We start from the raw sequence: 16,358 nt of genomic DNA, 5'->3' as shown, positions 1-16,358 counted from the left end.
TCATTGAATACCAACTGAGTGTCATGCCTTCCCGGAGTTTCCCAATGTATAAACCAAATTGGTAGCCTATAGAGGCGAAGTCACCTATATAAAATGTTTAAAATTCAGTATTGCTATTAGTTAGGGTGAGATTATTCAAGGTTATTAGGGAATTTTTACTTTTAAATTTTTTTAAAAAAATAAAGCTATTTTAAAGTATTTGAAAGGGCATTTACTCTGACTGGTAAAGTTAGTGAATTCTTCTGTCAAATCCAGGGCAAGAATATGTTTAGTATGAATAAGACTTTCTTTCCTCTTAACAATAGCACCAGCTGAACAAAGTTCAAATGAGAAAGAAGGCAGTGTACATTTTGTATATTACTGAAAACTCCACCCCAGAAATATTGAGTCACTTCCAAGAGACAAAATGTCGCTGAAGATAGTTCAAAATTTGGTTGGCAAATACCAAAAAGAGAAATGTTTGAGAATTGGCTTGGAAGCACTTAAGTCTTTGTAGTCCATAGATAAAGAGTTCTGTGATAAAAGGAGAGATTTTTTTCTGACCCAGTGGTAAGAGTTTGAACTTGACAAGTGGGAATCTGTACCATTGGAGCAGAGCTGCCTTTCACATGTTGAAAAAAATCAAGTTTCTGACACTAGCCCTGTCACAGTCAACCAAGTTAAGTGCCAGGTGTTAAGTTCCTCTTTTCAGTCAGCCAGTGAGGCTCCCACTCATGACATTTTTACAAGGAGAAGGGAAGTACTTCATGAAGTACAGCTTGTGAGTACTCAGGAAATACTAGCTCTTAGTGTGTGTTAAGGGCTGGGACTGTGAGGTAATAAGTAATTCAAGAATGAATAGGAATCTTCTTGCCCCCAACTTGTTAACTAGGTACCAGAAAATAGGAAAGCAACTGCAAACTTATCTTGATAATTATGAATATATAGAGGAGAAGATACTATCTGAATGGATAAAGAACATGTGGTGTGTACACATGCACACACACACACACACACACACAATGGAATACTACTCAGCCATAAAAAGAATGAAACAATGCCATTTGCTGCAACATGGAGAGAGACCTAGAGATTATCGTGCTAAGTGAAGTAAGTCAGAAAGACAAATATATCACTTTTATGTGGAATCTAAAATATGATACAAGTGAACTTATTTACAAAACAGAAACAGACTCACAGACATAGAAAACAAACTTATGGTTACCAAAGGTGAAATGGGGGGAGGAATAAATTAGGAGTTTAGGATTAGCAGATGCAAACTACTATATATAAAAGAGATAAACAACAGGTCCTACTGTATAGCACAGGGAACTATATTCAATATCCTGTAATAAACCATAATGAAAAAGAATACAAAAAAGAATATATGTATATATATATATATATATATATATATAACTGAATCACTGTCTCTTTCTGCCAAGGTTAGGGGAGGAATGGGTCAGGGCAAGATGTGTAGAGAAGGTGCTGAACTGAGGTTAAAGGATGAATAAGCATTTGCCCAGGGGAAGGAAGGGCATTCCAGGCAAAGGCTGGAGCTGAGAGAACAGTGCATTTGGGAACCTGATTATAGATTGACATAATGGTTGCCCATGAAATAATGGCAAGAAATAAAGCCAAAATGGTAGGCTGGGGCTCTTCACAAATGATCTCATTCTAAGTTATGAAGTTTAGACCTTGAGTCATGGCTTTCAGCCGCTGAAAGATTGACATAATGAAGATAAGACTGACAATGGATATTTGAAGCGGGGAGAAAAGGGTACCGGTAAGGGTAGGTGGGGGAATAGGACAGCAGCAAGAGATAATCAACAATTCATGGGATCCTTTTAGGTGCCTGTGGAACTTCCAGTGAAGATAATTCTAAAGTTAGCCTTTCTGAGTCTGTTTCTTCTTCTGTGAAACAGGGAATTTAAATACCTACTTGCAGGATTGTCTTAAAAATTAAAAAATATTATGCACTTGGAACCTAGTACAGAGGATTGTTTTTAAAGAGCACCTAGGGAAGGAGAATTTCTGAAACAGATTGAGTAGCATCACTGGAAGACTGGCAGGGAATGATCAACAACACAAATCTCAAAACTTAGTCAAAGGGGACCAGAAAGTGTTAGTAGAGTTTTGAATTGAGATCAGTGGTAATAGTAAGAGTACTTTCAGTGGAGGTTTGGGGCCAGAAGCCAGATTGCAGGGATTGAGTGTGTAATGAAGAAGTGTTAACTATCCTTCACACAGCTTAGTTTAAAAGATTCTGTGTGGGGTTTTTTAGTTTGTTTTTTTCTGGACCTGTGCCATCTGTCATGAAGCTTCACGTTCAAGGTAGTGCTTTTAGTCATTTTCAGTTATTTTAGATATGTGTACAATTTTGAAAGTTTGCCTCTATGCCTTCCCTAGGTACTTCATGCCAGGTTTGATGGCAATTTACTATCTTAGGAATATTTTTTGTTCTACATTAAGTTGATGTTTGATGAAAGATATGATTAAAGTAGCTTTTCTTAAAAAGAAAGCCCAGTTTATTAATGCTGAGAGTTAGAATAGAGATGTAAAATTTAGACCAGAGATGGTGTTTATTTTTCATTATGGAGGTTTCAATCATTCACGAAAGTAGAACTCCACAGTAACCACTGCCCAGCTTCAACAGTTAAGATTTGGTCAGTCTTGTTTCATTTATTCCTTCCCCACCCCCCACCCCCCTTTTTTCCCCTATACTGTTTAAAATTATGGACCTCTTGTCATTCTGTCTCATATATACCTCAGAACTTACTTTAAATAAAACAACCACTGTAATGTTATCACACCTGACAAAACTAACAGTAATTGAGAAAACGAATTCACTAAATTCCCAAAGGGGTCCATGGTACAGGACAGATGACAAACCACTGCAAATCTTGCCACTTAATATTGTACACTTTTGGGCATTGGCTTCTCAAGTCCTTGTAAACTGATTTCCCTACTCTCCTTATTCCCACCTTCCTCCCCAGCACCACCACCCCCTACCCCAATTCCTTAGGTGTGGTAAGCATCTATCTACAGGTTCAGATTTCTTGGAATTAAAGCAGATTCTAGCCTAACCAAAAAAGATGCCTGATTTTTTTTATCAATATAGATTTTTACTGTATCTTATTCTTCACTGCACAGCATTTTATCTTCTTTTTTTTAACTAATTAATTTATTTTGGCTGCGCCAGGTCTTGGTTGCAGCACGCAGGATCTTCGTTGCGGCATGAGGGATCTTTAGTTGCGGCATGCGGGCTTCTTCGTAGCAGCACGTGGGCTTCTTAGTAGTGGCATGCATGTGGGATCTAGTTCCCCGACCAGGGATCGAACCCGGGCCCCCTGCATTGGGAGCGTGGAGTCTTACCTGCTGGACCGCCAGGGAAGTCCATATCTTCATATTTTGAGTGCTCACTCTCCTTTCACTTACTATATGGCGGAAAAAATTTTTTTTTTTTTTTTTAACATATGGAAGTGTCAAGTAGTCGGAGGAGGCTGCCCTGTAATCAGTGGATGGATGAGATGAAAAACTTTCTTGTAATAGTTGAGAGATTGTCTTCCAGTTCAGCCTAGAGATACAATTTTTAGGTCAGTTTATCATGTCTTCTGCTAACTGATTACTCAAAGAGTTTTTTCCAAAATTGGAAGAAACACTATTAAATGCAGGGCTTCGTAAACATTTTTTTCCCCACTTATGAATAAGATTTCATCTTTTTTGAAACTTTTTCTTAATGTGCTTTAGTAGGAGGGATGATTTTCTCATAAGGCAGAGGATTCTAGAGGGGCATGGAACATGTTTTTATTTTTTGTTTTGAAGTAATTATGGAGTCATGGAAGTTGCAAAGATAGGACACAAAGGGCCTGTATACTCTCCATCCATTTTCCCCCAGTGGTTACATCTCATTTTATCACATGTATAGATTTGTGTAACCATTACTGCAGTGAAGATACAGAACTATGCCATCACTACAAATTACCCCCCGCCCCCAGTACTTCTTTATCTCCCGTCCACCATCCCTAACCTATGGCAACCACTAATTTGTTCTCAATTTTTATAATTTTAGTTTGCAAAGGTTATATAACTGGACTTAGAGAGTATATCATATTTTGAGATTGACCTTTTTTCACTCAGTGTAATGTCCCTGAAATCCGTCCAAGTAGTCATGTGTGGCAGTAGTTCATTCTGAATGCTTTTAAAGTTAAAATAAGTGCCTTATTAACTCACTATACCAAAACAGTCCACCCTAAACTACCCAACCTCAAGTTTAAAGAGGGCTATGAATTTTTGTGGGTATAGGTTTAAAAAGGCCTGTAAGTTTTGTGGGTATTTTACAATGTTAAGTATAATATACATAATTTTAATAAATATATAAATCATATTCGCATTGTAAAATTATCATTAAAACGTAACTAGTCTCTTTAAAGTAGATTCTGTGTTTGAATTAAATATACAAAGCTTATAGACATTAAGTTTACAAAGCTTAAATAGTATAAGACTAGGGTTCATTGGTTACCCAGTTGTAAATGATTTTTCATTTAAACAGTCAGAATTTGGGTGAGCCATTCTTTTTGCTTTCCTGAAATAATTTCAAATTTATAGAAAATTACAAGAGTAGTACAGAGAACTTTTATATACCCCATTTATTAACTTTTAGCATTTTTTGACATTATCATTATACATTCTCTCCATCTGTTTATACATGCATGTATATATAAATTTTAATTTTTTGGAACTATTTGGGCTTAGGTTGCATGTCATGACCCTTTATCCTTAAATATGTCAGTATATAATTCCACAGAACAAGGATGTTCCCTTAACACAACTGCATCACAGTTGACAAATTCAGGAAATTTAACGTTGATGGAATATTTTTATCTAATATAGCTTGTATACCAGTTTTATCAATTATTTTCTCTTTCTCGCTCTCTTTTTTAATTTTTTAAATTTTTTAAATTCTTTTTTTAGAAACTGCTTTTTAAAAAAATCTATTATTTTATTTTTGGCTGTGTTGGGTCTTCATTTCTGTGCGAGGGCTTTCTCTAGTTGTGGCAAGCGGGGGCCACACTTCATCGCGATGCGCGGGCCTCTCACTGTCGCGGCCTCTCTTGTTGCGGAGCACAGGCTCCAGACGCACAAGCTCAGTAGTTGTGGCTCACGGGCCTAGTTGCTCCGCGGCATGGGGTATCTTCCCAGACCAGGGCTCAAACCCGTGTCCCCTGCATTGGCAGGCAGATTCTCAACCACTGCGCCACCAGCGAAGCCCGTCTTCTTTAAAATTTATTTATTTATTTATATTTTTTTATTTTCCTCCCTCCAGAACAGAATCCAGTTCAGGGACGGATGTTAGTTGTCTCTTCTCTTTAATTTTCTCTGATCTGGAACAGTTCTTCAGCCTTTGTCATTTATGACATTAATAGTTTTGGAGAATACAGGCCGGTTATTTTCTAGAATGTTCCTCATTATGGTTCCCCATGATTAGTTTCATGTTACATCCCTGATTGGAATACCGCAGGAGTGATGTTCTGTCCTTCTCAGGGAATTAAATCTAAAATGTGTCCATCAGCATCTCATTAGTGGTGTTAATTTTGATCACTCAGTGAAGATATTGGTTCGATTTCTCCATTATGTGGTTACTGTCTTTACCATTACAAGTAATAAGCAGTCTTGGGTAGACACTTTGAGACCATGCAAATATCCTGCTCCATCAAACTGAGACCCCAGGATTTACTGATTCTTGTTCTTGAATCAGAGCCAAGAGCAAGAATCAGTAAATCTCTTTATTTTGAGGGTTCAAAGTAAATGAGAGTCAATCTTTCTAAATTACCTTGACTTGAAAATTCACTTTGATTTTGGAAACACTTATTTACTTACATCTTTTAGGGCTTTGATCTGTATGCATTGCATATAATAATTGCTAGTGTGTTTTAACTTAAAATATTTTTTAAACTTTTGGGTTTATTTTTAATCCTTTGCTGCCCCCTGCAGGTCTATGAATATAAATCTTTGGAGCAAGGTAAGTATTCCTAATATTGCAAATCATAACATGGTATATAAAAAGCAAAAGTTATAATAGCCTCATATATTTGTCATGTATCATTATAAATTAAGTGAATTTAGAATCTTCAAGTTGGTCGTTTTAGTTTTAAAACTGCTTTCCTGGAGCATGAAATTTATTATTGAAGTGATCCTTTACTTTGTCCTAAATTCTTCATAAGGTTTTCAACTTTTCCAAAAAACAACTGTTAACATTATTGCAGTAACCATACAGATTTAATAATTATTTTTAAAAATATATGTATGTGTGTATATGTTTGTGTAAGTGTATTTATATGTATATATATGAATGATATACAAATCAATTTTAAACTGCTATCTTTTTAAGAAGTTAACTGCTTTTATGCAGGAAGTACAATGATCCTTATGCTGAATTACAAGAATATTTGTAGCTTAATAAAATCTGAATACACATTATTGATTGGAATTCCCAATTTAAATATTTTTTTTAAATCTCATTTTCATTCAGTTCTGTTTTTAGTATTACTTAAACTGCCATTCAAACTATATAGTCAGTTATAATATATGGTTGAGATATTTATATTTAGAACTAATTTTTTGACTAGAAAGATTTTTTATTCGTTTATTAAATGTGTCTTTGTTCAAAATTTGATGTTAAATTTGACTGTCAAGTCTGATGTATGGTACAATTTCTGGTAGAATTTATTGTCTACCTTCTACACATGTCTGTGTTGGTTAAAAAACAGTTTGTAGGTAAGGATTGTTTTGTTTTGCTTTGCTTTTGAACAGTTTCTACCTTAACCTTTGAATTGCTATTGACAGCAGCATGATTTCATGGTGGAGTGAAGTGGGGTATGGCCAGTTTTGCCTAATTTTCCATATTAGAAAATAAATAGTTGAAGAAGCTGCTGTAGTTTGAGTTGTTAATACTTATGGTATGTGCCAGGCACTATTTAAAGAACAAATAAGTTCAATCGTAGTATACACATGAGGTAATTCAGAATTCCTAACTCATATCACTTCAGAAAACTATATTCCTTTGTTATCATCTTCTGCCTGTGGATATATAGTCAAGTACTGTGTTCAAAAGTTAGATGTCAGTACTGTATGTAGGTTTTGTAATCATTTTCATCATAAAATATATATTTGAATTTTTTAAATTGAAATTTTCTGGGCAGAATTAACGTTGATGAGTAAGTCTTTGGTTTTTGTGTATTCAGTTGATAAGAATCAATGAGAACAAACATGTTAGAACTTTCGACCCCCTTTTGTTTTAATGCCATTAAAATGACTGGGAAAATGTTGAAAAACTTTTTTAAAAAAGTTATTTAGTGGTTCAGGATATTTTACTTTCTTATTTCTGTAAAACTTCATTTAAAAGGAGGAAACTGGACCAATTTCAACAAGACCAAAAACAGTACAATGACAAATAACATTGGTTGATAATTTCTATAAGCTATTTCCTATTATAACAGTTTATTTAAAACAGTATATAAACAGATCAGTTTAGAGGCTTTCTTAGTGACATTTCATGAAACATTGCAGTTTTCCTTCAACATGGATTTGTTTTGTTTTTGTTTTTAAAAGACAAGCCTATTATTTAAAAACGAAACAATCTCCTTGGCAGGTGGGGATGGTGTTGAATTACTATGGTACAGAATAACACCTTACTGGGGAGAGGCTTTATTATTTCAAGAATTCAATTTCAGATTGTATTTGTTCTTGTTTGCTTCTCTTGCTGCAATGCACGCATTTTCTGTCTTACCAGATAACAGAACTGTTGTACAAGGATGGACGTTATTGCCAGGAGCCTCCAGGACCAATGGGTAGCGTTTCAATTTCGATGATTGTAACTTATCCACAAATCCATTATTCTGTGTAATGATGGACTAGAAGGATTACAGCAGTAAACATTTTCTTTTTGAAAGTGAAATTTGAAAACATCTGGTTATAAATCTTTATATTGATAACCACAACATTTTGAGATCTATGAGGTGTTTGGTTTTATCATAATTGTTTTTTTAAAGGGAGGGTTGGGAGAGCTTTTTTTTTTTAGATATTGAGGAAATGTTTCTTGAGGAAATGTTTCTTATAGAATCAATCAAAATAGGCTTAAAGATTAGTAATCCTTAGTGTTTATGTGATTTTAATGTTTTGCCAGTATAATCAAACATATAAAATAGTAAAGCGCTCTTGTAGATTTTTCCACTTAAATATAATTTATTACCCAAAATATATTATTTGACATTTAATGTTTTTTGTTTTCACATAATAAAGCCTAGAATATATGGGTTTCTGTAAGAAGGTACCCCTCTTGAAAGTTCATATTTTTCTATCCTAGGTATTAACACATGGCCCTATACATTTTATGCTTGAATGCATAGGAAAATTACTGTTGTTACAAAGCATCTTTGTTAATCTCGGTTTTTCATTGGCTAATAGGCAGCTCTCCACAGGATTAGTGTATCTGCTTATTAAAATTATTTAACTTTCTATACTCAACATTTAACAATCCTCTCTAATTTTATGTTTCCCTAAGTATTGCCCACCAAAAAATTAGTACAGAAATGTGTACAAGGCATTTATTTATTCTCACTATTTGTGATTTGGATGGGAAAGGGGTAAGGCCTTGGGCAGGGCAACTTCTGTCACAGAGTGGTGGAAAAAAATAGATTGAAGTAAGATTCACTACTGAAAAGCTGTCACTCGGTCTGAAAATAATTAATATTCCTTTCACTCACCAGTTAGATATGTGCTCCCAAACCACATAATCTCTATGCCTCAGTGATCATTGTTGCCATTTCAGAGCCTCTCATCAGGGTGACATCTCACACCAAAATGATTTCTTATAAATTAATCTTGATAACATGACAGTCTCAGTAATTTTAGTGGAATGCTTTCTCTTGTTTTTTTCCACAGAAGCTGTTGGCTATTTTCTTTATAACTTGATTGACAGCATGAGTGACTCAGAGGTACAGGCCAAGGAGGAGCGTTTGAGACAATACTTCCATCAGCTGATGGAGATGGTACCATTTCATTTTTTGCTATATAATGCCTGTCCTGCCTGACATGTATCTATTAGATTTGAAATTGCTGCTTTTAAGTACAACCAGACCACTTCTCAATGACATAGACGAGTTGGAGACTTAAATTATGTCTGAGATAATTTCTGTTAGACAAATCTCAGTTTGGTTGTCTAAAACTCAGTTTTTTTTTTTTTCTCCTCCCTTCCCTTTGCAAGAATGTAAAAATTCCTGAAAATATCTACAGAGGCATTCGTAATCTGCTGGATAGCTACCATGTTCCTGAATTGATTAAGGTGTGTGTGAAACAGTAATCAACTTTTTAAAATGCTTAATTTATATATAAAAGCATGTTAAAATTTTATTTAAATATGTTGCTTTTGGCCAAAAGTTCATTTAAATGACAACCTTTAAAACAAGGCTTTTCATTGATTGTTGGTAAATGCTGTTTATATATTGAAGAATGTGTTTAAAGTATTTATTACAGTGTTTATAAAGCATGAACAGAATTTCTGGAAAATTTTGGAAGATGGAAAAATAACAGTAAAATGAAATGAAATTTCCAAAATTTGCTTTTGACATTTGCTAATATATTTTCCACATGTTTTCTGATTCTAATTTAAATCCCAATTTTAGGATGTTAATATGTTGGTTGAAAGAGAGAAGACAGACTCTCGAAAAGTAAGTAGGCTTTTGAGTAGATTCTACATGCTATAATAACCACATTTAATGAGAGTTCTAGACTGTGTCCTTATAAAACCAGTGGTTCCTAACATTTTTGTCATCGGTGTACCTCTAAGAAGTTGGTAAAAGCTATTTCAGAAAAATCAGCATATCTCAAAAAAATCAGCATATCTGAGAAATTTGCATATAATCTCAGGCGCTTTATAAACCCCTGGAGTCCATCCCCAGATCCTCAGATTAATATCCATGATAGCATTTATGACATTTAGGAAAGGTCAGTTTAAAGGGAAGAGTGACAAAGGGTGCATTTTCTTTGTAGGAAATTTCTTTCCTTCTTTTTTCTTTCCATTTCTGTAGACTACGCAGCCTACATCATCTGATTTGGAGTCTAAACTTGAAAAACTAAAAGCTGAAAATCAACCTATAGGAGATGTCCTAAAGCAACTCATATTAATGCTGTGTTCAGAAGAGGTAACTTTTAACTATTTCAAATATGCTATTAAGGTAAAAAAAAATTCTTTATAGATAAAAGTAAGCAAAGCCAGATATAATATTTATGATTTTTACAATTAATTATTATACATCATGTCTGTGAAGAATGCAATTAAATGAAAGGTTAACTAATTTCAGCTATACCTTGAATGGCATGTTTTCCGGTTGCTGTAGTTTGTTTACAATAACCTGCAAAGTGAATGATAGTAACAGCCATGATAGGTTTATCAGACATGCCAAATGTCCTTTCAAGCCATGGCTCCGGTCTCTTATATCTAGATTGTCAAGCAACCGATACATGCAGTAGTCATTTGCAAGTCAAATATTACTGGGTTGTTAATGCAGGGATTGAAATTCCATTTTCCTGCTGGAAAAAAGTCTTTATGAGATAAAGGGTCTCTTGCCTTTTTTCAGCAGGCGTCCAGCTGTACTTTGTGTTCATTTTAGTGTGTGTCTGCAATTTGTGGTATATCACTAGACTTTTTCAGTTTCTAGTTCAGTATCATTTGATCTTATGCCTGTGTTTCTAGGGGAGCAAAAATAACAGCTGACTTTAAGGTTATAACATGGTACTATTAAATTCTAAAATATTTCCTTACATTACTTGGATATTGAACTAGACTGTGAGGAACGTTGCAATGATAGATATTTCTGTGCATGGAAGTTGGACGGTGAGTAAGGGCTCACTTGGTACATATTTAATCTGGAAGTCTTTTTTTTTTATAATACAATACCCAAACCTTAAAACATCAAATTTGGCATAGTGGCCTGGTTTGCAGTGTAGATAACAAATCTTTTAAACCCCACATATATATATATCTTTTCCTGCTTTTTAAAAGGCAAATAAAAATACCAGGGAGCAAGGTGAAGTTAATAACATGAATCCATTTCTTTTCAGGGAGCAAGGTGAAGTTAATAACATGAATCCATTTATTTTAAAAGTACTATTAACTTTTTTTACACTCTGAACATTGAAACTAGAAATTTTACTTTTATATTAATTTCTTATTTCTTTTTCACTTCCGTCCTTTATTTTAGAACATGCATAAAGCTCTTGAATTGAAAGCAAAATATGAATCAGATATGGTTATTGGTGGCTATGCCTCTTTAATAAATTTGTGCTGTCGACATGATAATGCAGAAGAGGCATTGAACCTGAAACGAGAATTGTGAGTACCCTGGCACTGAAACAAATCATCAGCATGTATGCTGATATACAGTCCTTGATGGATCATGTAGATTGACTACTACTCTCATATAATGTGAATTTTAAAAATTCTCTTTTGTGTTTTTGAAATTTCATACTATAAGACTCTGATTAATTATGGCTTGTTTTCAGCAAGGAGTCTTTGTTTAAGTATGATAAGATGTTCTATTCCTTAAAGCCAAAGTTTTTTTTCTCTTGATTATACAACTGCATATGACAACAGTGGTGATGGTAACTATTTTATAAAGCTTGTTAAATATTCCACTTTCTGTACTGTAGGATAAACAAAATTCTGTCCATTTCTAAGGTATCTTTGGTTTCCCATCCTGATACATTTACCAAATAAAAATATGTTTTTCGGGGGTATTTCAGTATTCATGACAAAGTTAGAATCACCTTAAGTGCCATGATGCAAAAGAGTTCCTTATTAGTGTCATTTGCAGATGGAAAGATGCAATATATATGTAGTGTTAGATTTTTACTTCGTCACTTTGAATATAATTACATGTGGATTTGTATATGGCTTCAAAAATAAACCTTAACTAAATTGTAGAGGCCAATGTTAATAGCAGTTCAGACCCTGATGAGTTTTTGAAAAGTGATCAAGTAGATATTGCAGTCCTTTTAACAGTTAAACAACTTCTAATATAATATAAATATGGCTTTAATTTTTAGTGACCGTTTAGATTCTTCTGCTGTCCTTGATACCAGCAAGTATGTAAGACTTGTAAGAGTATTGGGAAAACATGGCAAGCTCCAAGGTAAGCGTCAGCACATAAAGGAAACATGTGATACAAATATCTTGCCCCTGGAATAACATGTGAATTGATATTAATGGTATATCATGTCTTGCAAAGTGCTGGAACACTTTGCATACAAATTTGCATGTGAATCCAGCCAGAGCTGCATGGACAGTGTAGGCCATTAGTTTTAATGGATTGGCAAGCTTGTCATTTACATTTGCACAGCTCAGTGCTTTTTGCATTTCTGCAGCTAGTTTTTATTAGCATTGCTGTTTGGATTGAGTTTGAAGATCATGACTTATGGCACAATTTGCCTGTATGCCTGCACTAATGGCTTTGTTTTTGCTTAAGAACATTAGAAGGCTGAACATAAAACCTATAAATATAACCTTTATTCAAGAATATGAATTTTGCAGGAGTCTTTGTCTTCACTTTTAATAACGTTAACAAAATGTGTACTTTAATAAGGTTTTACATAGAAGTTTGCAGGGAGAGCCTAGCTGATTATATTGTTGATGTACATACTCTAATTTTCTCATAGTTGAGATAATGCTAAACCTAATATAATTACACTTGATAATTCTTACTGTTTGCTTGTTTCTTTCTCATTGGGCTTTATTTTGAAACTCTTTTTTTAACCTCCCTCTCTTCCTTTTATTCCTAGGGAAGATTTTTAAAAAATCTTTATAGTGAGAATGTGTAGAGAAAATATTTGATTTGAACATTGAATTTTTTCCTAGGAAACCCTTCTAACACAGAAAATTCTTTATGAAGATTAGCCTGCTTTTTAAAAATTATTTTCTGTAAAGTGGTCAAAACATTTTGTCTGTGCAATAATTAAGAACAACATTATAAAAATGCACTTATTCCATATCCTAAAATGTTTGTTTCTACCTTCCTAATGAAGCTTAATGAATCTAATGTATTAACATGCAGTCTTTTGGAAAGCTTTCATTGGCTCTGCTTGGCTAATTAGTATCGACATAGCAAACAGGCCCTATCGGTATCAGACCATTAGTCTGGCTGTGTATACAGTGTAAACACATCTTTATTATCTGGCCTCCTGACAAGCCATCTGCTGAAGAAACAATGGTGTGATTTAGCAGATGTTAGCTCTGAACGATAAAAGCATCCATTTAGGAGGATCTTACAGCTATAGGGCAGACAGTACAGGGTTATGTGGTGCAGAGTGGGCACACAGTCCCTATCTATAATTTGTAGTCAAAGTTGCAGGGAAATGATAAAACCATGCTATTGTGGATTTATAATTGTAGTCTCGTTTAGAAATGCAAGTAGTAATTAACTTGAAATCGGCATTATACACTAGAATTTACATTCCTGCTGGGCTTGAAATGCTGTTTTAATAGCAGTTTGTTTTCCCTACATGAAATTACCTAAGGGTCTTTTGTGCTACTTCATTGTAGATGCTATTAACATTCTAAAGGAGATGAAAGAGAAGGATGTTCTTATCAAAGATGCAACAATCTTGTCCTTTTTCCACATCCTAAATGGTGCAGCTTTAAGAGGTGAAACTGAAACAGTAAAACAGTTGCATGAAGCCATCGTGACTCTAGGGTTAGCGAAACCATCTACCACCTTAAGTTCCCCATTGGTCACCCTGTATCTGGAAAAGTAAGTTAATTGAATTTTCAATTTTAAATATTGGCATTGAAAGAATGAATCTAATCCTTTGGGGATTATACTTTGTAAATTCTCTGGTGCTGTGGAAGCCTTGGAGGTTATTCACCACAAAATAAGAGGACTTCTGTGGAGTAGGTGACCTTTAAAATCACCAGCCGCCCTGTGGTCCTGTGGATTACTTCTCAATGGAATGATCTATGGTGATTTTTTTTTTTTTGCGGGGCATGTGATGATATTACATGAAGCCAAATCAAGTTTTTCCCAGTTTTGAGCCTTATAAGTGTTAATTATTAATAAATATAAGAAAGAAGGATTCTCTGGGGCTTTTGATTATGCTTCATGACTGTTATTCAGGTAATGATGTGGCAGCGTCTCTTCATTGCTCCTTTCCTCCATGTAGTATTTTAATTGCATGTACCAATACAGTAGTTATTCTAGCTTCGATAAATATTTGTAGAAGATGTCTCTGTGTCTTCTGGGAAGAAGATGAATTTTGTTAATAGGGTGAGATTTACTGAATTTGAAAATTTTTACGTTTGGAATGTTCGTGTTGGTGCCCAATTTAAGGTATTTTTTCCAGCGCAAATCATAAAGTCAACCTACTCTCTTGTAATGAGTGAAACATTTTAGTAAGATGATAAAGTATTCTTTTCCTTTTGTGTTTGTTTTTCTTTTCCGTTTTAAAAAATTTCTCAGATCTTACCTCTTTGTCATCTCTTCCATGGCTTAATGCAATTTTTAATCTGCTTATTTTGTGATTGTGATTTTCTAATTTTAGTTTGGATGTTGCCGTATCAGTGTCAGGAGAAAAGTAAAAGATAAATCTTAATGGTTCTCATATTCTTCCCACATTTCTGGTTGTTTTTCTTTACTTATTAGGGGGTATAATTAATTTAATATAATGAATGATTTAGTATTGAATTTAAAATGTGGAATAAAAACATCTCTTAACTAACTGTTAGGAAATATGTGTACATACATATATATATATATATGCACACACATACATGCACATAAATGTTTTATGAAATAATTTCTTTGCCATCCAATCAAAAAATAGTTTATCAACTTATATGATTTGGCTAAATCTTAACCTCCACAATCTCAGCATTACATCTTTTTAAAGAAATAGTGATTCAAACAATTATTGTGTTATTGAGTTCTCATGTTCACGGCCAACTTTATATAGAAATCCTATAATTAATATGCTTCCTCCTAGAATTTTTTTGATTGTTTAAAAGACCCGTCTCTGCAAATTGCATGTGGAGCTCTGCATAGGGATTTGAAAGAAATGGGCCCAGTGCCCAGTAGAATTAGGCCCTCCTCTGCCACTGGGCAAAAATAAAATAATTAACAATGAAAATGAGGCCATGGTAGAAAAAGTATCTTACAAATAGAAATACTTTGAGAACAGAGGAGATACAAAAGTTTTCCAGAAGAGGTCTGCAGATGGGGCTCATGAACCAAGGAGAACTTCCCCCAAGGGAAAATGGAAATGGCATGGGATTCAGATGTTAATGTGGAGCATAGTCTTGTGCTTCTGATTTTACTGTACAGTCAGAGATTTGTGTGTCTCAGTAAAATATGACTGTCCCTGTTAATTGGGCTAGAGAAATCTAAATTAGTGTCGTTTATGATTTTTTTTTTACTACTTTCAGATACAAAGAGAAATTACCTTCTATTTTTATTTGCCTGAATTTGTTTTTGTTTTTTGCTGTCTTTGCTTTGCAGAGGCAGTTTCCATGACAAGATCTTCAGTTTCATCTGTCATGATAAAAAGGTTTTGTTGACTCTTTTAGAGTCAGGAGAATAATTAAGAGGAGATAAAGGAAATTTCATGTTTAGCAGAAAACAGTAGTAGCACTCCTGGTGGGGGCTAAGTTGGAGGAAAACATTGACTTTGCAACTTATTTTCAATTGTGTTTTCCCAACTGATGGAAGATAGCTAATTAATTCAGAATCATGACAAGTGCAGTGCTAGGATTAACTACGCTAGCCTGCCCAAAAGTCTACATGTATTTGATTTGATTAAATATGTTTAATCTTCAGTAATGTCAGGTAATTGGCCTCAGCAGGTATGAGCTCATCTGGAGAATGAGGCTTTTATTCAAATTTGAGGTAGAATTATGAGAAACATTTCAGAACACTTTAAAAAATCTTCATCCTTTCAAAGGCAAGCATCTTTTTGGAAAGTCATTGCAAAGACTCTGAAGAAGGCTGTCACTTACAAATTGTAATTCTGGAACAAATTCGCGAGGTTGAGTTCCTTAGAAAGATGATCTTTAAGATTCAATAGATATTAATTTTGGATTGACTTTTCCAGCATTGGATAAAACACAGGAGAAATTTAATATTGTATCAGTTTGTTACTTGGATATTGTATTAAAAATTTTGCAGTTATGAAAAATAATATTTTGTTTTTATTCATTTGCCAAAGGAAATCCAAAATAACAACAGGTTTGCAAAATTTTGAAGAAGTTGTTAAACTAATCTGATTTGTATTATCAAAATAATACTTGCACTGAAAAGAAAAGAAGTATGCTGAATTGAACAAAATTTTCATGT

At 34.1% G+C, this 16,358-nt stretch overlaps 1 protein-coding gene across 4 annotated transcripts in view; it reads left to right on the top strand.

The window, feature by feature from the left end:
• Window positions 1–16,358, top strand: part of LRPPRC (leucine rich pentatricopeptide repeat containing) — a 114,261-nt gene that overhangs the window by 42,249 nt on the left and 55,654 nt on the right. For all 4 annotated transcript variants that reach the window (XM_055089158.1, XM_055089160.1, XM_055089159.1 and 1 more), the window contains exons 15-23: window positions 5,974–6,001; window positions 7,772–7,829; window positions 8,923–9,029; window positions 9,245–9,322; window positions 9,663–9,707; window positions 10,068–10,181; window positions 11,241–11,371; window positions 12,085–12,170; window positions 13,577–13,784. In XM_055089158.1, the coding sequence (XP_054945133.1) occupies window positions 5,974–6,001; window positions 7,772–7,829; window positions 8,923–9,029; window positions 9,245–9,322; window positions 9,663–9,707; window positions 10,068–10,181; window positions 11,241–11,371; window positions 12,085–12,170; window positions 13,577–13,784 (855 nt within the window). The remainder of the gene's footprint in view (window positions 1–5,973; window positions 6,002–7,771; window positions 7,830–8,922; window positions 9,030–9,244; window positions 9,323–9,662; window positions 9,708–10,067; window positions 10,182–11,240; window positions 11,372–12,084; window positions 12,171–13,576; window positions 13,785–16,358) is intronic.

This window comes from Physeter macrocephalus, chromosome 12 (assembly GCF_002837175.3).
Source record: "Physeter macrocephalus isolate SW-GA chromosome 12, ASM283717v5, whole genome shotgun sequence".
Lineage (NCBI taxonomy): Eukaryota > Metazoa > Chordata > Mammalia > Artiodactyla > Physeteridae > Physeter > Physeter macrocephalus.
Note: the sequence above shows the minus strand (reverse complement) of the source record. Positions and strands in the feature narration are given on the sequence as shown.